Source organism: Fringilla coelebs (assembly GCF_963513975.1).
Source record: "Fringilla coelebs genome assembly, chromosome: 1".
NCBI lineage: Eukaryota > Metazoa > Chordata > Aves > Passeriformes > Fringillidae > Fringilla > Fringilla coelebs.
The window spans coordinates 66267509-66295062 of record NC_140028.1 but is presented as its reverse complement, the minus strand read 5'-3'; the positions used below and the strand labels follow the sequence as shown (position 1 = coordinate 66295062).

General features: G+C 37.7%; 1 protein-coding gene across 1 annotated transcript in view; it reads right to left on the bottom strand.

Annotated features, from left to right (window-relative positions):
- The window catches only part of MOCOS (molybdenum cofactor sulfurase), a 208182-nt gene that overhangs the window by 153131 nt on the left and 27497 nt on the right, over window positions 1-27554 (bottom strand). The window contains exon 3 of the mRNA XM_084210992.1: window positions 25504-25570. Coding sequence (XP_084067118.1) covers window positions 25504-25570 — 67 coding nt within the window. The remainder of the gene's footprint in view (window positions 1-25503; window positions 25571-27554) is intronic.

Below are 27554 nucleotides of genomic sequence, written 5' to 3'. Positions count from 1 at the left end.
ACACATCAATCCTTCTCTCTTTAGAAAAAGACTGTAGTCCTATAAATAGTTTCAACGACAACCGTAACTGTTAAATGGGTAAGGATGATGGCACAGACTTCAGCCAAAGTGCTAAATTCAAAAATCACTTAAATTTATGCGCTAAGAAAAGGCAGTTTTTATTAACCCCCAAATTAATAAAATATCTCAATCCCTATTTGGATTATTGTGAAAAGTGAGCCAAGTGTCTTGACAGTCATTGTAAGTCTGTGTGGCAAAATAAAGTCACTGGAAATGCCACCTGCAACTCTGAGCTCTTACTCAGTAAACTCAGGAAAAATAATACAGAACTTTTCAACATCCTTTCACCAGCAACTAGACTACAGTGTTCCATGAAGATGGAGATAGATCTGCTCCTTGCAGAAAGAGATCACTGCATTGCTGTAAATAAATAAAAAACTGTTGATACACATAAAATGTAATCTCATTACATGGGCAAGTCTTAAAGCTGGCTCTTCAAATTTCAAACATATTTTATCTTTTCTTTGGTACTTAGACAATGAATCACATGTATATCAGTTATGACTGAACATGGAATTCAAAATCAGTGTTCCCAAATGCAAAAGAACTAAAAATTCTTTCAAGGAAATGGAAGCCCTGAGTCATTCTGAGCGGACATGTCCACATAGTGATTGAATTATGTTTTTAATTACAGTTGAGCTAACAGGAATCCTTCTCAGGTATCAAAAGACACTGATTCAATAGGAAAAGATGCAATAGGAAAAAGAATGATTTTCATTACAAGTAATTTGGACATTTCTTAAGGTGTAAATGATAAAAACCATCTCATGTAAAGAGACCCTATTAGGAAACAGAAACATTTTAATGGATATGGGACATCTTCATTTGCAAAGATGACAATTTCCTACATTTTTGCTCAGACACTAAAAGTCAAAATGTACTGAAATTCTAACAATTCCCCGTTCCCAGCCCATGTCTTCCTTTTGTCCTGAATGATTCCATTATGCTACCCATAGAGGCACTTCCAGCAGTTTGTTAAAAAATAAGAGAAAATCTTACTGCTCATAGCTGTTAAGAGGGAAAATATTTCCTAAGAATGCACTGTGACCTGCCCCCTTCCATGCAAAGGGAAGAACTATGGTATTTTCAGGATCTTAAACAATGGTTTCAGAGTGTCATTTGAAGCTGATATTTTTCCACTTATTTACTTTTCTATATAAAAAGCATGTCAGGTCAACCCTGAAGTCTCAGGGTTGTACAGAGGTACATTGTTTTAGAGTAGAAAAGTGGCCCCAACCTCCAAGGCATTAAGAAAAACAACTTGTCAGCTGCCACAGAATGCTACAGGGCTTTCAGTCGTCACCAATTTATTTTTTTCTTCTGTCAACAGCTATCTGCAGATCTGCAGATGGTCCTACTAAATCCAGAAGCTTTCCTTAACTTTCAGAATATATCAATCATACCACAACAGACAGAGAGTACCTTTCCTGGTGCAAAAGATTTTTTCTTGATGGCCATATGAAGACATTATTAATTTCCAGCCGAATCCCTACAAATCTATAGGACCTGATGGGATCCATCCAAGAATCCTCAAGGAACTGGTTGATGCCACCACAAAGCCTCTCTCAATGATTTTTGCATGGTCTTGGGAATCCAAAGTGGTCCCAGTGCTTACTGAAAAACTCATAAATGTTGTCCCAGTTTTCCAGAACGCAAAAAGCAGGACCCTGGAAGCTACAGGCTTGTCAGTTGCACTTCAGTACTTGGTAAAGTTACAGAGGAGATTATTCTGGAACATATTGAAAAACACGTCATTGGTCACAGCCAGCATGAGTTCATGAGAAAAAGTTCTGCTTATCAAACCTGATTTCCTTCTATGAGAGCGTAACCCACCTAGTTGATCAAGGGAAGCCAGTTGATGTGAACTTTCTGTATTTCAGCAAAGCTTTTGATACCATCTTTCATGATATCCTCCAGGACAAAAGGCACAGCACACATCTGGATAAACACATCATGCAATAGATGAGCAACTGTTTAAGGGATGGGCTCAAAGGGTCATAGTGAACCAGGAGACGTCAGACTGGAGACCTGTCACTAGTGGGGTTCCACAGAGTGCCCGCTTAGGTCCTGCCCTCTTTAACACCTTCATAAATGATTTGGACACAGGACTGTAAGGGATACTGAGCAAGTTTGCAGACATGCAAAACTTGGGAAGAGCTGTTGATTTCCTCAGAGGCAGGGAGGCACTGCAGAGAGACCCCAACAAATTAAAAGGGCTGGGCAATCACCAACTGTATGAAGTACAACAAGGGAACTGCTGGATTCTGCACCTGGGATGGAGCAACCCTGGATGCATGGACAGACTGGAGAAGGAGATGCTGGGAAGCAGAGCCATGGAGAGGGACCTGGGGGCCCTGATCAGTGGCAAATTGACCATGAGCCAGCCGTGCCCTGGCAGCCAGGAGGGCCAACCCTGTCCTAGAGGGCATCAGGCACAGCATCACTGGGGAATTGTCCCACTCTGCTCTGCACTGGGGCAGCCTCACACTGAATTCTGTGTGCAGTTTTAGGGGCCACAATATATAAAAAGATATTAAGCTGTCAGAGAGCATCCAAAGGATGTAAATGAAGAGGATGAAGTGCCTTGAAGAGAAGCCAAATGAGGAGCAGCTGAGGTCACTTGGTCTGTTCAGCCTGGAGGAGACTGAGAAGAGACCTCATCACAGTTACAAATTCCTAATGAGGGGAAGAGGAGGGGCAGACACTGATCTCTTTTCTGTGGTGACCAGTGACACACCCAAGGGAATGGCCTGAAGTTGTGTTTTGGGAGGTTGAGGTTGGATACTAGTAAAATCTTCTTCACCCAGAGGTGGCTGGGCACTGAAACAGGCTTCCCAGGGAAGTGGTCAGAGCACCAGGCCTGAGAGAGTTCAAGAAGCATTTGGACAACACTTTCAGACACATGGTGTGATTCTTGGGGATGGTCCTGCACAGGACTGAGTTGGACTTGATGATCCTTGTGGGTTCCTTCCAGCTCAGAATACATGGTGATTCTGTGATTCTGCAATTAATTTCAGAGGACTGATTTTCAGCACTATGGCATATTTCTATATACACTACTTATTGTAATTCAAAGAAAAATATAAGAAGAAATGAATTATTATAAAGCTTCTTTTGATAAGAGGCTTAAGTAGGTGATTTGAGATTTTGACTTTTTCAGTAAACTTAAAAACAAGCTTTGCACATTTCACTGTTTGATGTGACATATTTTTATATGGTGTGGATTAAGCTTTAGCTGAACATTATCTTTCTTCATATGCATTTTCCTTGATTTCCATGGGAACCAAAATCCACTGAATTCCACTATTAATGTAAGAAAATGGTATAAAACAGGTGTCAGGGTGTCTAAGCTGCCTCCCTGCCTAAGAAGACATGTTTTCATGAATGTATGTGTTCTATGGGAGTGTCTTCACTACTCATTGTAAAAGTTTAAACATATTTTAGTCCATAGTCCCTTTGCCTCTCAGATACTGTTTCAGTCTGTAAACTCAAGTTCTTTCCTGCTATTCAATTGTCTACATTGAAAACAAACAAAAATGTAGACTATAACTTTTCACATGCATCTTTTATTTTTGGTGCACATGTCAGTTTTCCTCAATTGGCTGAACAATCTCCTGACTAAAATCCCCTATTTATTTATGCTAGCAGCAGAAGTGCAGCATATGTCAGTTATATCCATGCATCTGAAGCCTTTTTGAGTCACTCATTCCAAATTACAGGCCTTTATTCTGTAGAAAGAAAATCTGCTTTTCATGTCTGGGTGCAGAATCTTTAAAACATAAATAAAACCAAGAAAATCTGTGCAATGCTAAGTCAAATGCCTATCAAAAATCTCATATGTCAAGGGCTCTTTCTCGCAATTAAACTCAGAAAATGGTCTCAAGCAAACAAAATTTGTTTACCATGAGTTTGTTTTGCGCATAGATTTACATTAAGAAAGTTGCTAAAGTTGCTATCCTTTAAAACTGTACTGATTTACTCTTTCAGATAGATATCAGAAGAGATGTCAAGCTCATGGGTATAAAGTTGCTTAAGCTTCACAGGAGAAAAGAATAGTTTTGAAGAAAACCTGGGCATTGCAAATGACACACCTGGAGTCCCCCAACAAGCTACATAAATGGTAGAATGGTACTGTACATATTTTCCTCTTCAATAAGGTAGTTATTAGGTTCACTTTTTATCTATGCAAGCCATCTGTGAGTTGAAGAACTTAGTTCCTAATGCGTGTAATTTGAAATCCATCATTTTTCACAATGTGAGCAATCAGACTTGAATTATTTAGAAATTATCAATGCAAGCTTCCTCAATTCTTTGAAGGGTAAGAACATGAATGGAGAACAAAGCATATCCAGTCAGTGGACTAAGTAAGTGAAATTAAGGTACACGAGGTCATGGTGACAAAATGCTGATCTCATCTCACTGCCCAGACCAAAATGCCCAGGTCACAGAGACAGTGCAAATTAGCTCACAAAAAAGCCATTGTTACTTGCAATGTGGTTGTCAATCATTAACTTGCATAACTCTTCATAACCCTAAATTTTCACAGGTATTTCCCAACTAACTGTGTGCTCTTCCCCCCACCACGTAAGAGGGGAAAAGAAAACAAAAAGTTAAACAGAAGGCCTATTGCAGACTGGGGATTTTTACCCTCTTAACAGCTATAAAAAGGATGCAATGCAGTTCAGCAGCACAAGTAACAAGAATGCTCCTCAGCATCACTATAAACTAGCAAACTCCATAAAGCCAAATAATTTATACATGTACAGAACAGTAGGCACAAATTTCTCAGTCAGGAAAAAAGAAAAAGCAACACCATCAAGGCATTGCATATCTTGTCCTACTAAAAGTATACAGGTATAAATATAGTTATTTTAAAGGTTTAATTAAAATTAAGTAAAACCTGTATACACTCTGCTAGTTTAAAGGACAAAATGTGGGGAACAAGGTCTGAGAGTTAAACCACTGGTTAGGAACTCAGAAAACAGTGGTTCATTTCCATAAACCTCATGCATCACAGTCTTAGTAACTTCAGGCAGTTATTTCAGAAGGGCTATTATAATGGCAAAAGCATTACTGCCTGTGAACCCTCCTTCCCCACAGATTTCATGAGAACAAACAATAGAAACATCAATACAAACTGAGCTTAAACATCAACTGTATGTGTCATGCTTTACAAGGACATAGCACACTCTCAAATGACTTAGAGAGCAATTCTGAGTACTGACAAGGCCCTAGGTCTTGTTAACTGCACTTGTGTATAGACTTTACAGAATTTTAGGAGCATTTATTTCACAGCAAACGATCAAAAGCAGTATGGGCTACTTGTATAAGCATAAGATATTTGTTATAAAAAAACATCAATCTGTAACCTTGGTCTTGAACTTCCCAAAGACGAAAGAGACACTCCTCTCATAACACTGGTTGTGATAAAGTTTGGCTGTACATATTTTTTAAATTAAATCAAACATATTATTTTCCACTCAAGTATCTTGCAATGATAAGTATCCCCTTATTAAGCTTCAAAATACCTCTCTAACTTGGAGAGATAGTATCGTCACTTTTTACACATAGGAAAAAAGGTTCCAACAAGCTGAAACAGAGCCCTAGCACCACATAATTTGGTCTATCAAGAAGAATTCTAATTCTTGCAAACTCCAAATCTATGATTAGCTCTCTAACTTCTAATGTGAGTGATTTTTTAATGCTGCTAATCAACAATCTCACAGAAGATTGGTAATACATGGAATATAACAAAGCCTAGAAACTGCAAACTTTTAAGATATATTATCAATAACAATAATGATCAACTGAGTATCTTGTGCTACATTCAAGGGACAATGTAACATAAAAATCTCAAAAAGGTCTGAAAGAACAGATTACTTCAAAGTTTGACCTAGCAAGCTATAGAATGCAAAGCAGCTTCAATACAGAAACCTCACTTAAGACTACAAGATAGTGTTTTAATTATGTAGCACAATGGCTATACAGGTTTGGAGGATTTAATGTAACAGAATTAAATTTCAGTATCTCATTGAAGTGTACACTTGCTGAATTAAAATAGGTTATCCAGAGAAGCTGTGGATACCCTAGAGCCCTGGAAGTGTTCAAAGCCAAGCTGTATGGGGCTTGAATCACCTGTTCTACCAGAAGGTGTCCCTGCCCATGGCAGGGGGGTTGGAACTGGGTGAGATTTAAATGCCCTTCAAACCCAAACCATTCTATGATTCTATATTGAGTTTCTTTTGCACTGCTGTATTGAGTATATTATCTACAGTATCACATTTCTGGTTTGTGTCTTAACTTCACATGTACCCTAAACCTGCATTTTGAATAGTCTGGCTGGTGGATCACCACCAATGCAGTGGGGCAACACTCTGCCACTACCACATTTTACCACTAGAAGAACACCTCAGGCAGATGTATGCTAATGAGACTACAACCAACATATTCCCCTTCCTCTCCAGTACTTATTATTCACTGAAGTGCATTCCTGCTTTACAATGTTTTTAAGTATATTAAATGTACTAACAATGCAGCTGGCACATTAGTAGCTGTCCCAAGGATGAATTTAACTCTGAGTGTGAACAGCAAAGTATACACAAGGGAAGATTGTATTTACATGCACAAACACACCTAATGCTAATTAGGCAGAATACTGGAGAGACTATATTTCCTTGCAACATTTTCTATTCTACATTTTGCCAGTGTAGCTGGGGCTCCTTCACACTCACTTGTCTAAATACTTTCCTTTAATAAGTGGGGGGGGGGGTTTAGCTAAGAAATATATTTCCTCTTTAAATTTCCTTCCCAGACTTCTCAAAAAATAAAATCTTTTTAAATAGTCCCAAACATAGGTAGAAAAAATTATTCACTATATATATCAATTTCTTTGCTTCTGATAAGAGGACTGTCCTGTGCAAATGAAAGATTCAGCTGAAGCTTTCCCTATTTAATTAGCACTGGCTGAGGTGAAGCCCTAAGAACAATGCTAGGAACCCCAGTACAGGTGAGGTTATCTTTCCTCTTTCCCATACCCACTGGCTTCATTTGTAGCGAGGAAGGTGTTTGTGCAAATAAGAAGTGAGCAGATAGACCTCTTGGTTTAATTTTTAACACTGAAGTCCATCTTGCACTGTTGAGAACTGGGGCAAAATTTTACCCTTTCATGCCTTGTACAGCTAAGGGTAAGTGCAAAATTATAGCCCTTTGCCTCATCTTACACCACCACTAATAATAGTGGTCTAGCACATTCTCTTAAGGGAAGAACATTTTAAAATATCCCAAACTCTTGCCACAACTCTAATATGTGGGAAAGCTTTACAGCTATATGTTACTGCATATGAAAATAACAGTGTCTGGTTGTCTAAAAAGTTTCTTTTTATAAAATGCATTCAATAAATAGTTTTATTTCTCCAATGATTTTAATTGTTCCAAAAATCTTTAAATTCAAAAGAAGCTAAGGAACAGGCCTTTTAACATATAGATGTGCTGCTGGCACTACTTGCTCTCCCCAAAAGCGGCTACAGCACAGAAAAAAACCCAATGAACGGCCTTCTCCAACTAATAGCTCTTCTCATTTTCACTTATTCAGCAGAGGGATGCATGGTACCACCATATATTCCCACCTCACTACTTAAACCATCAGCTCTGCACCAAGAATTATAATGTCTCTTAATAAACTTATATTTCACAGCTTTTGCAAAAGAAAGCTCTAAGTAGCTGTGCAAAGAGGAACCAAACTCTAGTTCTTCCTTGTTACACCTGTTTTTTGTGAGCAAAAGGTTTGACTCCCAATTTTCCGAGAAAAGGTTTTTTGAGATTGGACTCAAAACTGAATTATGTGGCAATTGTGTAGCACACAATCTGAAGGACAGAGTGTGCTACATTTTTTCTCCAGTCACATGTACTATAGTTATTAAGATTAAGCATAACATAGTTGTTTGTACTTATTGGAAACTTACTGCCCCAGAGCTGGAAGGGAAAGAAATACAGTGACAAAGAACAGCCCCGTTTTTCCCCTCTCCTCCCCCATGAATCATAGGGGGCATGAGTAGTCCTAAATCTACCAACTTACTACAGTTTCCATTGACTGCAATTAATTGTCTTTGATCCTTAACTAGCAGTTATGATGCTTGAGATGACTGTGTCCCACAAACTTTGCATTGAATATTCTATGTTTTCTTGTTTTTCTCAGAAGTAGACTGTTTTATGTGAGTCATTGCTCCCTCAGGTTACTGCAATATGGTACAGTGACTATTTTTGCCACTTCTAGAAGTAGAACAGTAATAACAACTGTCAATATCAATCTTGGTTCAATCATTTCTGTCATTGAAAAAAAAAATCCTTTTTTATATTCTTTTTCTTCTTTTGCTCTAAAGTTCTGCATAACAAAGGTTACCAAATTCTGGACCAGGCATTTAATAAAATGTCTGGTTTTTTTCTATAAATAGAATTATAGCATCAGAAATGCATGCAGTAAATAATGCTTTTTGGATTCTGAAACTGGAGTCACTTCACCTAAGTTTAAAATCAAAACATAAATTAATCATCCCTAATAAAGTAGATTTATGCTACCTACTTTAGATACCAATCTCTACCTGAGATAGTTAAAATAAGGTAACTAAACTGACCAACTTTGGTACTGTACAGTACCAAAACTCAGGTTAGGACTGACATTGAAGTGCTGGAGCAAGTCCAGAGAAGGACAGCAAAGGGTCCAGAGAGTAAGTCCTATGAGAAGCTTATGAAAGATAAGGAGAAGAGAGGAAAAGGACATTAGCAAATATTTGGTACTGGCAACATACCCTCATGCATCCCAAAATGCACAAAACCTGCACATATTTCAGTGCAAAAGTCAAATGGAATAGTCTACCTCTTACAGCATGTCCAAACTACATGCTTTATAGAAATACTTTCTGACAACTGAAGTTATCAAAAGGAATCAGAGTTCACTTACAGCAGCACAGACTCTCTGGCTTTGTGCATGTGGAATTGACTATAAAACTAAAGCGAACATTTCTCATGAAGGATGTGGATCCTTCATAATTTATACACACAGACTAACAGCTATTATCAAATAATGTAAACAGTGCAACTGCTACCATCCAATCCTTTGTGCCCAAAAGCTGCATGGCATTTATTTTGTGTGATCAATCGGAGATGCTTACATGTAGATAATTAAATTCAAAATCAGTGATAAAAGGAAGAAAAGTCCAGATCGATTCTCACTGGATAAAAACCCAGACACCACATCAATTTATTTATCCACTATGAAAAACAACTTTAGATATTACAGACATTTGTGGGATAAAATATTCTACCAGAACAGTGCACTGTGCTTGGCAGCAAACCAATTCCAGTGACTTAGACAGAAGAAAATTGAAATTGATATTGCAATTGCTGCAAATGGGTACAATTCCCTCATAGTATTATGAGTCTGTGCAATTAGTAGAGTAAGAAAACTTCACTGGTAACTGTTCCAAATGCTGAACAGGAAAGGTTTGGGGAGAACGTGTTTTCTTGAACACACAAGTGTTTGTGGGTTTGTTTTCCATGTTTCACAAAGGATTAGACTGAACACCCTAGGACAGACAAAAGGAATCCCCACAACAGCTAAAACCCCATTAAAAATGGACCACAGCTGCTTATTATGCAAGACAGAGACTAGGAAGCTTATGCTAACTCCATTATCACATAAACTAGCTGAAAGAGACAATGTGCCTCTTCTTTCTCCACTAAGTACTTCTTTCCCATATAACTAATAATAATTAGATAAAAGAGGTGTTTAGGGACCAAGCCTCCTTGAACAATGGTCAGTGGCATCCTCAGGGAAAAAAAATGTGACGTTTCAGACCCATGGGCCAAATCAGGTAGAAAAGACTGCTTAGGAAAATATACATAGGGACTACATGCTAGACACACTTGCATAGGATGTACTTCATATTTTTCTGCTTCATACATTCCCTTGCCTCTGATTATCCAACCTCAGTTCTCTGTTGTTGGTGTAGCTTCTCTGTCCTGTTGTTAGAAGCAAATCAGCACAATAAAAACTCACAGAGGATCATAAAGGCAAATCCCAGTGGTAATTGCAGCCTTTTGGGGGGATAGGGAGAACTTTATGCCACGTTACAACCTCTGGTAGGATCTCTATATCAAGTTCTTCCTAGGATGCTGTCAAATTTCAAATCAGTACAACTGAGGGGAGAAGGTCTCAGAGATTGCTGGAACAGGAAGAAATAAATACTGAGTTTCTCAGCTGCAGTTGAAATAGACTCACATAACTACATCCAGTGAGAAAAAAGTGAGCAGGATGCTGCTATAAGCCACCTCTCAGGAGTCAAGCCAGGCAGTCAAGCAAAATGCTCATTTGAGCCTAATAACAAGCTACAGTGCTCTTTACTACTAGTGTCAATCCAGAAGCATTCAAAAACGAAAAGGGAGATACCACAAGTCTCCTAATATTTACAGAGACCATGTCAGGTTTTCTTTTGGGAGCAGAAGTCACAGCTGTGGGCTTTAACACCCACAATCTCACAATTTCACAGTCAATACAAGCACCATTCCTCTTGTACACAAAAGACACAAGTTTTTTGCAGACATAAGACACAGAGCCAGGTACAAGACCCCAGAGTCCCATGGAGGCAAAAAAAGCTGAAATCTTAAATTCTGTTCTGGTGTTTGAGCTTGTCATGTTATAAGTAGGTGAGCAGTTTATTAAATGCAAAGCACTTTTGAATGTCTGCTGCCATGACACAATTCTCATGTCCAAAACATCCTTTTCAAATTTTTTCAAGGCAGGCACCAGGTGAGAACCTGAAGACTGCTGCTTTTCTAGCAGCTCTTCAGAAGCAGCAAGGCTGACTTGACAATCTATTTTACATAGACAGTATCAGGATATAAGTGAGCTCATAGAGGTTTTTTTTGTTGGTTTTTTTTTTTTTCTGGAAAATATGTTGTGAAGTGCCTGACAGCAAAATCAGTGAAGAGGGGCCAAGTTAAAACAGTCAGGTAAAACCAATGCAGTCTATGAAATAAGAAAATAATACTTTGGATACCAAACAAGCAGAAAAAAGATTGAAGATCATAGAAAACAGTAATGAATGGCAGTATGTCCTTTCTCCTTAAAGTGTAACTCTTCTCTGGGCAATAATAGTATGTGATCAGTCTTATCCCATGCCATGAAGTAAGAGGACAGAAAAGAATGCCCAAAGTCCTAAAATATGGAACTCAGAACTAAGAGGATGTGAAAATGGCTGAAAAACTTCTCAATCAGAATTTCTTATAAAACTTGGGTTTAAAAGGTGTGCTACCAAAATGGAGAAAAATATAACCAATAAAAATAAAATCATGGCAGCCACATAGTACTGTAGAGGCCCTCTGGGTGTTCAAAATTATTTTAGGGCTTCTCATCTCAGTCTGCTCCTATTTCTGCTCTCAGAAAAAGAATTGCATATGTAAAGACTAAAAAGTTTTCTTTCTCAATAGCCTACCACCTGCAGACTTGAATTTGCTAGGGATTTTTCCCCCTTTACATTACCATCCTTCTAGGAATACCATATACATTACACAGGAATAAAAGAGCACAAAACCAGGGTTCTGCATATAATGCTGCTCTGCCTTACAAAGCTCTTTCCTGTAGTCAAATCACCTGCCCACAGTAGCAGAAAGAAAACATAATAATCCCTTTGCATTGTTATGAAATCTGCAGACAAACCCATAAGAATATATCTAGACCAGAAAGCCCGAGGAAAAGGGAGGAAACACTTATTCAAGAAATGTAGAAAATATATGATTAAATTTGTCAGAACCCTACTTCTAGTCCATTAGTCAATTTGGCCCAGTACAAACTGCTGCTGGGATCCAGAAGAAAGTACAGACAGTCACTGTTTAATTTTTGCATCTGACTAGCAGTTCTCCTCTCCTGACTTGCATCAATTTCTCTTAGTTTTGCTTCAGAGAATTCAGCTATATGCTTTTGTGGTCATTTTTATCAGCAGCCCTAGCTTACTGTATCCACTGCAGGTAGTTTATGCAATTTATGCTTTTAATTTTTCTGCAAAGCACCTAGTACAATGGTGAGAGGCTCCACTTAAAATTACCTGCATAAATAAGCAAATATAACACCATTAGCATAACAGATTGTACTCAACAATCTATAAACACTGTAAGTTCTGAAAGTTTAGTGGCAGTGGGACTACCAATGCATGCAGGAACATGTATTAATTTTCTAATAGCTCTAACAGACCTTAACTTGTTGCAAATCTCAATAATAATCTGCTCACAATTTTCTAGGAAGAATTTAGGATTCTCATTTTCTTCTTTGCATTGTATCAGTAGCTTTTCCGTGGCAACACACTTGCTTGTGCTAGACCCAAATGCTTTGACGTTACAAATAGCCAAAATCCATCTACCACAACTTCTCAGACACCATTAACAGTGGGAATAATGTATGGGACCAGTTGAGAACAAAATTTCCTTCTGAAAAGCTTTCAGAAAGCTGATCTCTACCAAGTGACACCCAGAATGCTGGATTTTCCAGCCCCAGATCCTCAAATCAGTGCAAGTCTCAAGCAATTTGAATGTCCACTCAGAGCACTGACAGAAGGCCACATTGCAGAGCAGTACTTACCAGCTTACAGCTCCACTCTCAGAGACAGGAGCCCAGCCTAGCAGGGACCTGAGCCATGCCACAGGCATTGTCATGAGACGTTGGCAATCTGGTTTTCACCACATCCATTCGCCTGCCTTGCTGCCTGCCCAAAATTATCTGTCTTCACCACAGCTGCTACTGTGCACATGTGTGTGTCCCCACTGCCCCAGCTCCACATTTGGACTTCAAGTGACTGTCAGCAGCTCCAGCCTGCTGGTACCAGAGGTGTACCTCTGGAAAAGGCATGGAAGGAGCCCATGGGAGATAGTAACAGCACGTGACCAAAGCTGGTAGAGCATTATTTATGCGACAACTCATCCCATGGCTCCCTTAAAAGCTGTCTTCAAACACAGAATGCCCCATCAGGTGAGTCTGCTGACCTCTGCTCACCAAATAATGCTTTCCTGTTTTTTTCCTTTCCCTCTAAAAAGTGACAGCGATCTGTATGCTACACAGAATAAATCATGAGGGCAATTCTTTCACTGTAGTTGTAAAAACAAGTTTGACAACACTTATATTTTGCTGTGATTAAACCTTCACAGAGAGTTGCCATTCACAATTTTTAAATTACTTACAATATGCTGTGAACCTCAGTGATTATATTCTAAGCCATCAAGTTCACACACGCTCTCCTTCTGTAGCAACCCATGTGTGCTTGAGAGAAATTGCTTCTGAACATGCCTAATTTCAAAGTCTTCATTTTATACACTGTATGTAATCAAACTTTTTATTAAACATTGCCAAGCAATCTGTCTCATTTAAAATGAACATCCCAGAAAAAGTAAAGGTCCATTAAGCTGTTAATTGTGCACTATAACTCTGAATTCTTGAAAAGTTACTTTGAATATTGTTTTCCCAAGTGCTTAATTCCATATTTAGCTAGTTCTACTGCCATAGTTACCATACTGGTCAGGTATATGATAAGAAGTCAGTATAGCCACATGAGCAAAATTCTTGCATCTAGAAAGAGGGAACAAAAAGAGAGTGTTTAATTTCCATTTCTCTTGTTTGAGTTTTATACAGGGAATTTCACTACATAGGTACAAAACACAAATCTGCTAATGTAGAAATATAAGTACACCCTAAAGGCAGAGTGATTCTGCTACAGTAATGGTTTTAGTGATTTGATAGCTCAAATCCATTGCAAGTAAACGTCAATTAGACTTGAAAATGAAAGTAAAGCAAGTGACATATCAAATATATATATGCCGCTGGTTTTAAATTACTTATAATGGAGGTGAAAAATACTTTAGGCTGTGAAAATAAAGCTGAGATGACTCCAAAACACATAAACCACATATAAACATATTCAAAAAGATTTCTACCTCTTATAATGGTTCTGAAACAGTTTGAATGCAGGTCTTTGTGTGCAAAAAACCCCTCCAGTGAAACATTCAAATTTGACTGTTCCAAACTCAAGAAACAGCAACTCTTTTTTACGTACTAGCTAATTAATTAGACCTTACTTCTTATCATGTACTCTTGCAAAATAAAATTGTATTTCTTATCCTTAAAGGACTCTATATCCATCTCTTTGAGTTTTGTTTGTAGCAATGTGAATCATACGATACTGAAAGTCAAGAGGGAGGAATATGATGAAGCCTGATAATATGAGGAATATGATAATGCCTCTAAAAGACTTGTAACTCAAAGCACAATATTACATGAATGTTGACAGTTATTTTTCTTTTTTTCCCCTTCCAATTCAATTTGGTGTACACACCTTCTCACAACACTGAAAATGAAGTAATTAGCGCTGTTAAGTGTGAATTTATTACATCTTCTAGAAGACTTTGTCAGGGGAATGTCTCTCCTCCAAGCCTTATGACGCTTCTATAGGACCATCTTCAGCCAACTGGCTTTCCAGCATTTTATCACAGCCATATAGTTTAAAAATGGCAGGGCACCCAGCAAGAATTTGTGATCAATCCCCTTCCACTTGGCAAGGCCTGCGACAGCTCTGAATTGCCAGGCATGAATTCTTTATATACAGCAATACACTTCAATGCATTCTCCACAGGGTGCAGCCACAAGTATTCCAGATTCCAGCACCAGATACCAGGTGCTTTAGTCTTGTTGTTGATACTCAAGTGTTTACAGCTCTGATTTTCATGGGCTACAACCAGGGGAAAATTTACCTCAGCTCTTTTTCACACAATTGAAAAAGAAATACCTGAGGAAATCAAAAGGGCACGAAATTTACCAAAGAAAACAACATGAGTATTTTGTTGAACACACACAGCTTCAAAATGTATCAGCACTATCTTCCAAATTACAATAGTTGTTCAGGGCCTGAGACTTCAGATTAAGAGAATTAAATTTCCAAAATTCAGTGGAGTGTGTGCTTATTTAATTAAAAGCAGATAGAATTTCATTTGCACTTCATTGTTAAGAATGCCACCTATAATATCACATTTTGACAATGCAGCTTAACTCCCATTTATACTAAAAGCATACTTCATCAAACTCATTCTGAAGTTCATTAGAAAAGCTAAATGCCAGTACTATTTGCTATGGCAATCCCATCCCATTTAGATGTTTAAATAGGCAAACACGGTCAGATAAACTCACAGCGGATTATGAATGTTCTATGGTTTTTCAGATGAAGTCTTCTGTATCTGAATCTCTACTGCAAGCTACATTATGTATCCTTGATTTTTAATTTTCACAGGTATGGCTCAAAGCATTGAAAAACTATCTCGCTTGTATGTGTGCCTATGAAGTAAACCAGCTTATTTTATTTTCCTCTCAGAAAGGAAGCAGCATTAACTGTGGGCTATGTCCCACACAGCAAGGACAGAAAGTTACCCTTGTGCACTGCCTTCAGACAATGCATATGTAAGGTTAGCACAGAAGTTTCCCCCACCTAAAGGAGAGAGAAGGAGACTTTAAGCAAGCAAGAGCATACCATTTACTATGACAGATATACAAACTCCTTTCAGTTGACTTCTGCAACACACTCAGCTCGTCACAAATGCAGGCAGTTTGTGCTGGAGTCGTGGACAATAATACAGTAATTATCTGCTTGTAGCACACTCTTTACATAGGAGGAACATGACCAAGAAGAGTCAGAAGGTCTGTTTCAATCTAGGCTCTGCCTAGTCACTGCCTTCATACACTGTCTCAGCCACAACACTTCAGAGGTCCATCAACTGGTCTCATTCCAGCTTCAAAGCATGGTAACACCTAAATTACTACCAAGGTGGACTGTAATAAGTTATTGCAAATGTCTTGTTACATGATTGCAGATAAAAATCAGATGATCAAAACTGTCCATAAATACCTTTTGCAGGGAAGGAGCCATTCTTCAAGTATGTTACTGAAACGTTATACGGTGTACAGGACATTGATGGAGTTCACATTAAGTATTTTAGCATAAAGTTTTACATATGTGGCAGGCTGTTTGGTCCTTGGAAGGCCAGACAGGCACTTCCCAGCAAGCTTGTACATGGGGACTTTGGGGTTTGCAGCGTATTGGTGTGGGACTAAAGGCTTTACAGCCCTGCAAGATGAGCAAGGCAGCTATTGTCTAAACATTTTGGATTCCTGTTTTCACCTTTCACAAGAAGACAGATATGTGTGAAATAACAGGTCAGCAAAAATTTTTTTAGCAGGGGAAAAGTAACTAGGATTGTGCCTCACACCTTTGCTGCAGAGTGCTTCCCTTGTTTGTACAGAAGCCTCCGCCTTATATTCTAGAGGACAGTTTTAATATTGTTCATATCTTTCATCTTTTTGTAGTTTTGTGTTCATTTTTTTTTTTCCTTCCTGTAAAGCAATACTGTTTTCATACATAGTTTACTCACAAGTCAGAAATATCTGGTCTGTGACCACTGACAGATTTTGCAAAAAAGTGTTTCATGCGTCTAAAATCTCATTTTTATCATATGACAGGTATTTGCAAAAAAAAAAAAAAGTATTGAAAATTTAAACCCTTTTATGAAGGTAAAAACAGACAAACTAAAAGAAGTGGTGAGTGGATGGCTGAGAAAACTTGAGTATTGAAAAGCTCATTTGAGAACCATTGCCTGTGATCACTGGATTCATTACAAGACTAAGGAGTCTCCATAAAATCCAAAGTACATACATCAAACTCCTCTAAACAGTCTCCTCATCCAGAAGCTTGAAATAAATTCTAAATTATTCGCAACATGTTATTGAGCTGGCACTCAATAATTTCAATGATGCAAATTTCTTCTGCCTTGACACAAACCAAATACACTAATAAAACCTAGCAAATTAAACCTGGATTCACTAAGTGTTATTAACCTTAATATAAAGGAGGCAGTTCTCTTATAAGTCTTGTTTTGTTTATCTTTCATATTCCTGTATTTTACCATGACTCATGCTGCTTCTTAAAGGCAGCCTTTAATTTCAATGACACCATCTTTGCTTACAACCCTCAAACTAGAAATAAAGTTGAAAACAGGTAAGAAACTTGAATCAATGCAATCAGCAGAGAAACAATAGAAAGAATAATGAAAGTTAGAAGGAACTGACTAATACTGCCGGCATACACTACAAAGTTCTATCTGAGTTTTAGGTACTTATTTGCTATTATTTCAAATTACCAATTAAAGACAGTGCATTTAGCTTCAAAGAACAGAATGCTTAAAGTGATCAAGTTTAATCAAATCATTTTCTCTTCTTCAAGTCATTGTGGTTCCCGTAAACAAAAACTTCCTGTACAAAATCTCACAGTCTTCTTTGATTTTTGCTCCATTCTTGTAAGTATCAACCAGTTTATGGACTACATTATCACTTCCAGCCTAGCATGAAGTTTCCTAACAAAAACAAACAAGAAAGCTCATGTTCCAACAAATTTATTACACTCTAGAAGAATTCCCAGAAAGATGTGCTTTCTTTCTGTCTGGAAATCTGTTGTGCCACCAGATTTCCTCTATTTGTTTGAAATGCTCGTGCCATTTCCTTAGCTTTACAACACTTTTGGTCTTCTCATAGCGCCCAGAACACTTGCTGAGGTCACACCATCATTTCAAGAATCTTTTATTCCATCTCAATTACCAAACCCTCAATTGCCAGGCTGCAGGATTTACTTCAACAACTCCATTCATTGTGGTCACACACTTGAGAAAGATTAAAGTAATTTGGATCAAGCCCACAGACAGAGTCATTGAGATTTGCATAGGGGATGAAAATTGCATTTTGGAAGTAGTATCTAGAGGAGTATATCTTGTTCAGCCTATGAAAACGGCTCTCCTCTACTTAAATACATCAGAAGGGGTTAATAGTAGAACAGACCACAAAAGCCTATAAGCAACACAAAATTTTGGTGTAGGACCAAAAGCACACTGGTTTCTCAAGACCCAGTGTAAGAGGGAGTATTCTATTCCTTATAATGGGGAAAGATCATCAACAGTAGATGAAAAGTACTCTATAATACTTGGAGATGAAACACAAAATCCAGAAGGTTACATGCATTCTCTTTAACATTCATACTCTTTTAACATACACGCTCTTTAACCGTATCAGCTGGGATACGTTTCTGACCTGGCTGTCCTGAAACCTGGCACCCTAAAACCCCTCCTGGGCACACAGACTCATTTCATCCCTGTCCAGATTAAGGTGCCTGTGTTACACCACATCCTCACCCCTGGAAAGTCACTGCCCATCTTCCCACATTCCTCCGTTTTCTCTGCTGCTGCAGTGCTCCACTGGCTCTTCTCCCTGTGGTGTTAAACCCATCCCCTGGGCAGCCTGGAAGCTGTGCAGCTGTCTGCCTTTTGCCACAGAAAAGTTTTCATCAGGGCAGACGTGACCTCAGCAACAGGGTGTTACACATTTAATGAACACAGCTAGCTGGCACCTGCCTGCAGCCAGGTGCAGTCTCAGTGCTGGGGGAAGGAAACAAACTGCTAAGAGACATGTGATATTAACTGAGAATTTCAGCAAGACAGCAGGTTGGAGAGGGCAGTAAAATAAAAAAGACAAAACAAAAAAAAAACAACGAAACAAAAAAAAAAAAATCCAACATTGTTAGGACTACAGCATCTAGCATGGCTGCTGTAAACAACCTGCTCATTAGAGAAAAGGAGCTGAAGGCTTGTGCCATCATTTGACAAAGTAAATGTGTTTGCTTGGTCTATAAGAAGACCAGATGAGCTACAGATAGTCTGGGGCAATTCAGAGAGGAAATTGACATTATCACAGATGAGAAGGCAGCCACAGTTACACTTGATGTATCAGGGGCAGAAGATAATGGTAAGGTTGCATCAGAAATGAGAGTAAAATGAAATGTGATGAAATCATTCAAACACTGCAGAGGCACCTACCCCAAAGTTACTACTACTTGCACATCATATCTGCTTCTGGAGAAAAAAAAGCAGAAGATCCTGAATACATTGCTATATTCAGGAGATGAAAAGTCCACCAGTAGTTAAAAAATATATAGTCAAAATTTAAATAGTAAGTAATTAATTCGTTAACCCCCGTTCATAATAATAAAAATATAAGCAACACTAATAGCTATTGACTTAGCTGGACTTTAAAATAAAAGTACTTCAGTGGATTCCAGTGTTTAAAATATTAAAAAATCCTGATCACTAAGGATCATGCAATGGGGGCAACAAAAATAGTACCAAAGTGCCAAGGGAACAGAACAGTAAGTAGAGTCAGAACTGGCAGTCAGAATTTTGAATGGGAGCAAAAAGACTCATAGTACAAATGATGACTTTTTAAGGACTCAAATCTGCTAGTTAAAAGTGCAGCAAGGTGGGGCTCAGACAGAAAATAAAGGATGAGTGCAAAAAGCTCTGTCTTGCAGCAGCAATGATACCAGGAATTTCATATTGATTGAGACACAGATGGCACCATGGAAGCCCTTGGGAACGCTTTAGTGTGTCCTCAACAGCTTAATTATAACAATAAATGAAATACTCATATTGCTTTGCAAGTGGAATGAGTAAGATTCAAAATGGAGCTCAATACTGGATTTGCTAACTTCACAGAAAGATTATTAGAGACTATTTAAAAAGGGCCAGAAATAAACTATCTCTGTGTTTCTAAAGACGTGGATGAATTAGTACTTCCCAAAGTTATGATTTTAAATATGACAATAAGGTATGAACGGTGCAAGTTAAAATTTGTCAGTCATGCACTTCTTGCTGCAGGATCATTAAGTCAGTTTCAGATGGAGCAAAATAGAAAATGTCCATAGGCTTCAAAAAAATTAGACATGAAAAAAAATCAGACAAATTTTGAACAAAACACATAATTGAAGATGACTTTCCAAATTTCTTGACTTCAGTCAGATGGAGCACCTCTCCAATGCTACATAACTTGTGCTGAGAAACAGCAATGCACTGAAGCCAAAACAAAGTTGTCAAGCACAATAGGTGCACACAGGGGATGGCAGAAATTATATTTGTGCTAAATATCTGGTCTTCCAAAAGCCTTACTCAAAATACAAATAATCATGTAAGCCACTAATGAAGTTGTCAGGCTCCCCTGCAGTTGGCAAAGGAACTGATAGTGTTCCCAGCAGCCAGGAAGGACAATGTTACTGCTCCTTGAACATCCAAGGCAACACAAACGTCACCAGAAACATCACCCACTGGTGTCTCACAATGCTGCTTCTTAGGAAAAGCAGCTGCAAACCCAGAAGAGGGAGGAACACTACATTTCTTCTGTAAGTATTGATAGCCTTGGGAGGAGAAAAAAAGCTTCCATTTAAATCCTGAAAAAGACCAAGAGACTGAGAAAATTAAAAAAAGGAATTTGCATTGGAGAAATTTCTATATTTATCAGTATATTTATCAGTACGTTGTTCCAGTTGGACTATCTCATTCATGAGCTCATGTGCCCTTTCAAAGACCTCCCCATGGGCACAGAGGCCATTGGGTTCCTGCCAAAAAAGCAGCTGAGGAGGCATCAAGGCTGTGTGCGTTTTAAAAAATGTGAACTAAACCAGTGGCCTGAATCCAAGTAAGCCTGTACCACTCTCCCTACTCTGAATGTTATCTAGAGAGCAATGGCACAGAAAGATCTCCTTTAAACTCAGTCTCCATAGCTGCTTTGTCCCAAACGTATTATAAAAGCAATGTCCTGAGGCATTTTTTCGGAATCAGAAAGAAAAAAAAAAAAAGGTTGTATCTAGTCTTTTTCAGACCTCTATGCAAAACATTCTAGCCACCCATACTAATAAAACTCAGAATTTCCCAGAAGCATTTCATTCTTTTTGTTCATAAACTAGCGATCTTGACCTCCAGCTTTTAATTTATTTTACTGAAGTATTTATTTCTTTCAATAAATGAAGAATTCCAGATTTGACTCTCTATGCAACAAAGATTAGTCAGAGAGCATGACAGTGCATGCACCAATTTTATTTGCTACTCTCCATATATATGAAGGTATAAAGCTGACTACCAGAAAAGTAACAGAAGGCATTAATAAATTCCTTTCTAAAGCTTCAGCTCATAAAGTTAATGATTAATGAATTTATTAAAATAGAGCTGAAAGTCCAGGAGCAAAGTTCCAAAGTAAAACAAAGTGATTTTACTTGTTCTTAAAACAGCCTCCTAACTCATTCAAAAATGACCTGTTACCATGACCAGAAGCTTTTTACTACCTTGCATAGGATTGCAAAGAGTAAACCCTCCAAAAGTAATAGATTGACTCATAAAAACAACTGTTTATAAAATGGAGTCCTTTGAACAAAAGGATAGGTGTGGCTGAGGGAAAAACAAGGAGCATTTGCACCAAATGCTGCTGTGCTGTCACTCAGCACGTGACAGAGCCCACAGTGGGGTCATCAGCCACTCTCTGGGGGTACAGCTGGATTGCTTAATTGCACGCCTAAATAATTTCACAAACCACGAGGAAAAGATCAGCCCTCTTGCCTAAACTCTTCCAAAAAACCTATCCATTATTCCTAATTATCTTCTAATGCCTCTCTCATTTACATGTACAGAGTCACTGCAGTGAGCACAGTGACCTTTTGCTGGACTTCACCAACTGTGGTACTTCAGAGCTGTCCCACTGAGCAGTGGGATCAGGAAAAGCAGTGATTGCAAATGGTGCTCTAAAACAAGCATGCAAAAGGGCTGAACCACCCTAGACTGGAAATAAGGTTTTCAAGCTGATGGGTGGCGTTAAGGAGGACAGGATGACAGGATGCAGTGCTCAGATGTCACTCATCCATATGGTCTCCCATCAATGACCTTTGCAAAGAACAGATCGATACTAAGAAGATACTGTATCTAGTACTTCTTACTGTGCAGGAAAGGTCAAGCCATTTTCATGTATGTTTCAGTTCCAACATTACTGTTTTCAGACATGGAACTGCTTAAACCCAGGAATTTTAAAAAAAAAATCCCTATCTTGAACAAAACACCATTTCAAAATGTGGTAACTTAAAAGACTTGGAATGGAAACTTATTTCATAAGCAAGGTATGATGCTTGCAGAAGGAATGTAAAGTATTATCTTGCTATCATGAAATGTTCTCTAAAACTACAATGCAAATGAAACTATAAAGAGCACTTATGAGACTGCTTCCTTAGCATAATCTGGTACCACCTGTGTTTTACTACAGAATCAAGTATGTTTTTAAAACACGGAGCCATTTACAGTCATTTTGTGCATGCCCACTGTACCTGGTTTTGATTGTATATTCTGATTAATCTCCTCTTACAGTTCACTTAGACAACATATTTTGAGAGAAGCCCTTACAGAAATACATGTTCTGGTTCTATATTTTAACTTCATCCCATTTAGCTCAATGCCCAATCCTTTTAGCTTCAGCAAGAAAATTCTGCAATATACGTATTGCCACAGTCTAGGAGATGCTTGGTACCAAAACCATAACTGAAATTTCTGGCCTTTTAAAAAAATATTTATTTGAATTTCCAAAGTATGATTCAGTTTAACACTTCATAGGACCTGAAAGTTCAAGGATAAACATCAAAATTCTATTACAACACAGTGTATACATGAAAAAGTATCCTGTTGTATATCTTAAACATACCACAGATTTCAAACTTCAGTATGGTTCTGGTTAGAAGACACTGCTGCACTATTTGATATTGCAAGTGCAAGACCCACAAGGACAATGTGTTAAAATATTCAGAAATCTTGTATTTTAAAATGGTTGCATATGGGAAAAGGGTTATTTGATACTCAGAGTAATTAATTTCTGAGTTACAATAACTGTGGCATCACAAGGAGATACTGTACTCCTGCTCTCTAGCTGTGTAGAAGCAGAGCAATGGCAGTGCCATACATCCAAAAGCAAAGTAATAAAAAAGGATCTATAATCTTTGGACGCATACATTTAATACATTTCTGTAAGGTTTATTATATTTCTTGTTTCCTCTTTCAGCATCACTCATAGTTAATGCTGAGGTATGCACAATGCTTAAAATCACTCAGCAGTCCACATTAAGAGAAACAATATTTTTAAGAATAAAATAGTTATTTCTAATCTTTTTGCGCTTGAATTGGTTAAGAGGTAAAGCATCTTGTTATAATTTTGTAAATCAGAGAAAACATCCACTGACTCAATTATTTAATTATTTATGTTATTCTATTGCAAAGCCACATTCTAAGAATTGTTTCTCTCTGTCAAGCAGATATGAAGGCAAATCCAAATCCCTCAGCTTTGTACCATTGAACAGCGTACACTGACAGATTAGAAAAGTCTATTCTAATGTTGCTGTTACCCATATCAGCAAATATAAATCTGAAATTAGGTTTGATGTTAATTTTTAATTAGTTGATTGTGCAATCCCTTTGGAAAATCAAATTTAAAAAATAATTGAAAAAAATAAAATAGCATTGTCTTGGAGTCAAACATTGAAAAAAAGCTATACTTCTGACTGCAACATGTGCCAAAAGCCAAATTACGAGTTAGCAGCTAATTTTAAGATTTCTAAAACTACCTGCTGAATTTCACTGAGGAAATCCAATCTATGCACTGTGATGCAGGACAGAGATGCCTGTCTCCCTGTCTCGTCATACTGCTTATTTTGATTAGCTGCAATGGCATAGAGGTATAGATTTTAATATACTTTTATTGCATTTTGGATAGCTGACTTTTTGACAGTAGGTTTGGGGCATTTTCTTCCTGAATTTTTATGACCATGCGTTTCTGACAAGTATCCTTTTAAAATTTTTATTTGGAGTTTAAAAATGGCAGCATTTCTTTAGGGACAGATGAAAAATTTTATCAGGTGTAATATCAAAAAATGTTCATTCAGATGCAGAGGGCATTTAAAAAATAAACAAAACACACAAAAAAACCCCTCCACACTAACATTGGTATGTTCTTGTCCTCTCCCGTTCTGCCCTTAAAAAAAGTCTCAAGCTCTTTTAAAGCAGCATCCAAAATAAAACACGCTGAAGATGGAAGTTCTTTTCAAGTGATCTAGGTTTTTACTCAGTGAAAGCCTATTTCCTTACTGCCTAGCAATGAAGAACACACAGTACAATAGTAATTATTCTAAAAACAGTTACACTTCCTACTGTGCCTTCATAAGCAGAACTGTGAAACAGCAACATTGCGACAGCACTAAGTAAATGGAAATCAGGATGCTAACTCTGCATGAGAGCACACAGGTCTGATCAAAAGACTCAGCAGACTGTGGGTATTGCTGTAACCGGCTGTAAGTGTCTGCTTCTGAAGACAGCTATTCCTCATGGGCAGTTTCTTTCATTTCATTTGGCCATACATTAACAGGTTGTCATCCTGCACAGCATTAAGAGAGGGTTGTGGCAGAAGCAAAAAGAAATGCTTTCTCCAGAAAGCTGGTAAAGGGAAGGGGAAAACAGATTGTAGCCAGCAGCAGCATCCAACCAGAAATTCTTGAGGTTTTTACACTCCCATAAAAACAGTCAGAGAAAATGCAGCTGAAAGGTATAAAACAGATTTTCTTCATTACAACTATGAACACTACAATGCTATTGATCTGAATTCTGTGATGTGTTTTGAAGAAATATTTATTTTCAAGGAAGAAGATAAAATAAGATTCCATTACAATCTTTACTTGCCTTAAGTGTGTCATTGAAATCAGACAAACTCAAAGCATCCATATTCTGTGATAAAAATGTATTTTATAAAATAGCAAGAGTTTTCTGAAACAAATCCCTAAAACCAATAACCAAGTGCCTAAGTGGTATATTTCATCATGATGTAAATCATGACAAATCAATTGCAAGATGTGTACCTTCGGCACACTCCATCCTGAGCTTTCAAAAATACTTTGTTTAGAGAATCAGTTCATTTTCTTGCCCATAACCAGAAGCCCCAACACTAAATTTTAGCTTTTTCTTTTTACTCTTAAAAGTTATACTAAAACTGCTTTAAAAGGTATTTTATTATTCCAATGGAAGTACCTGCTGTAAAACAATGTACACATTCCCATAAGCTTTTTGTAAATTCTCACAAGCCATTACACTCTATTTAATTTTATCTGACTATTAACCATGTCTTTGCACCTAGTCCCACCTCATTATCTTACCATACCATCTTACTAATAATCACTTCTGAAATTCCTAGTCCTACATCTTAATTAAAACTGTGGACTTGTATTACAGCACTAAATTAACTACAGGACTTTGAGGATTTGGGCATCTGGGAGAAAAAGAATTTATATGATCCAAGACTTGATTGGATCATATCCAAATACCTTGTGTTTTAAGAGTGAGGTGTTTTCTTTAGGCATTACATATGACCCTTAGAAAATGGTATCACATCAAAGTCATCAAAACATTGCAGACCTAGCCAAAATTAAAACTATCAAGCGCATCATACAACATCTGAAATAAAGATTATTCTACCTGTATCGAACATGCTCGATTGTGTCATATGTCAGCTTGCTGCTGATATTCTGACTATGAGGGTTGCCTAGGAGACAATAGAGATACAGAAATTAATCATTAATCACAATTTTGCTATTAAATTTCTCTTTTATCAAAGTATTACACCAAGAGAGCCTAAACGATGATAAAGTTTCAATGCGCACTTCACAGCAATTCCCTGTAGCCCCTTAGGCAAGAGAAGGAACATACAACAGGGTAAAGCAATTATGACAGACCTAGAAACTTCAGCTGGGTCTCTTACTAATATTTAGACAGTTCCCCTAAAAAGAAAATGAAACTGCATATGCACAACCATACTAGAAAAACTACAGACAGAATGCACATTCATAAATGTGCATGTGTATTTGTGCAGTAGCTAAGAAGCAAAAGACAGGATCTGGAGATAACAGACAATCATGATTGGATAGAAGAATTAATCCTTGGTTTTTTAGTGTCTGAAATTCAAATAATTCATTGAAATATAAATTTTATGGCAAAATTAGTAGCCATCTTAGCCCAGCTCAGCACAAGTATATATAACAATTAAGACACCATGATTTTATCTTGAGCAAAAAAGATTATGGCAATATTCAGCCAGACACAGCACACTTTCCTATTAACAAATACTTAGAGAACATGCAAAAACAGTTTTGAAAGGAAATAAGGAAAAAATTGCTATACTAACACAGTTTTTGCAGAAGGCTCCAATATTAGTTACTCTTTTCAAAATTTAAAAGTAACGCTGCTGAAAATTGTTGAGTGAAGGTGTTGAAAATAATAACTTTAGAGCTCAAATCCAAAACTTAAACTTTTCACATCGGATGTTGCATTTCTGTAATTTCCAATTCAAATATTTTCAATTTAGAAGTGAGACTATATCTCACTTATATTACTTTACCTCATTTATAAATGCAACAGCTAAACTGCAGTTCTTTGGGCCTGTGGATTGTCACCAAGAAAATAAAAAAGCTGCAAGTCAAACTCCTCCTTCATTCACATCTGTGTTTGTTATATTGACTCTTCCTATACTGTCCTTAGACAGCATTTACTGTCCTTAGTGTATGAAATGCAACTGGAAACAAAAAAGTATTGACCATGCTGGACCTCTTGTTATCATTTTAGACGAAAATACCAATAAAAATATACAATTTGTTGTCCTACAGCATTATAGGTATTATGCAAATCTGCTCCAAACTGGCTGTACTACTATTTCTATTCACAAGCACTCAACTGATTCACAAATTTTCTTTTTCTGCCACAGATAGTACTTATTAAAAGGGTTGAGCCCAATGTTTGAAATAACTAAGATCAGAGTGCAGACATTTCACTTTACAATGTCTGTGGTGATAGAACATTAATTTTTGTATCACTGGCATGCACTTGAATAGGAGATCTTGAATATAATCAAATCGATGTATTTTGCTATAACAGGAAAAAAAGCCCCTATCTCTATAAAGAACAACACTTATTTGGTAGCGGAACTCAAATTTATGCTCTGGATCCCAGCCTTGCCAGCATTCAGGAAAAAGAATAGGGAGAAATAACATAATGGCACACAGGAAATGAAAACTACCCAAAACTCTCAAATGGCTTGCCCAGGTGACAAGCACGTGTGTGCCAGTGCTGAAGTGAACAAGCATTTTCTTGTAAAGCACTGGTACCTAGTTCCCAAGTGAGGAATCCCTTTGTTCCATGTATCAGGGAGCAAAAAACTACCAAAAAGGACACATGACCCTCAGATAGTAACACGCCATAGGAAATTTGATTGCTTCAGTGGGGGCTTCTCACAGCATAATACTGTGCAGCATATTTTTTTTCTGGTTGAGCACGGCTCACTTTAATGTAAATTGTCTCACACAGTATCAATATTTCTTATACAATGCATGCTGCTGACTTTGTACAAAATCACACTCAGTGTGTGATTCTAGGCTAGATAATAATATCAGAAAGAAATGAAAGGTTTAGGGAGAGGATCTGGGGATGAAGTGCTTACAGGTGGGGCTGTAATAGTCAAATCTCCACCAGATATT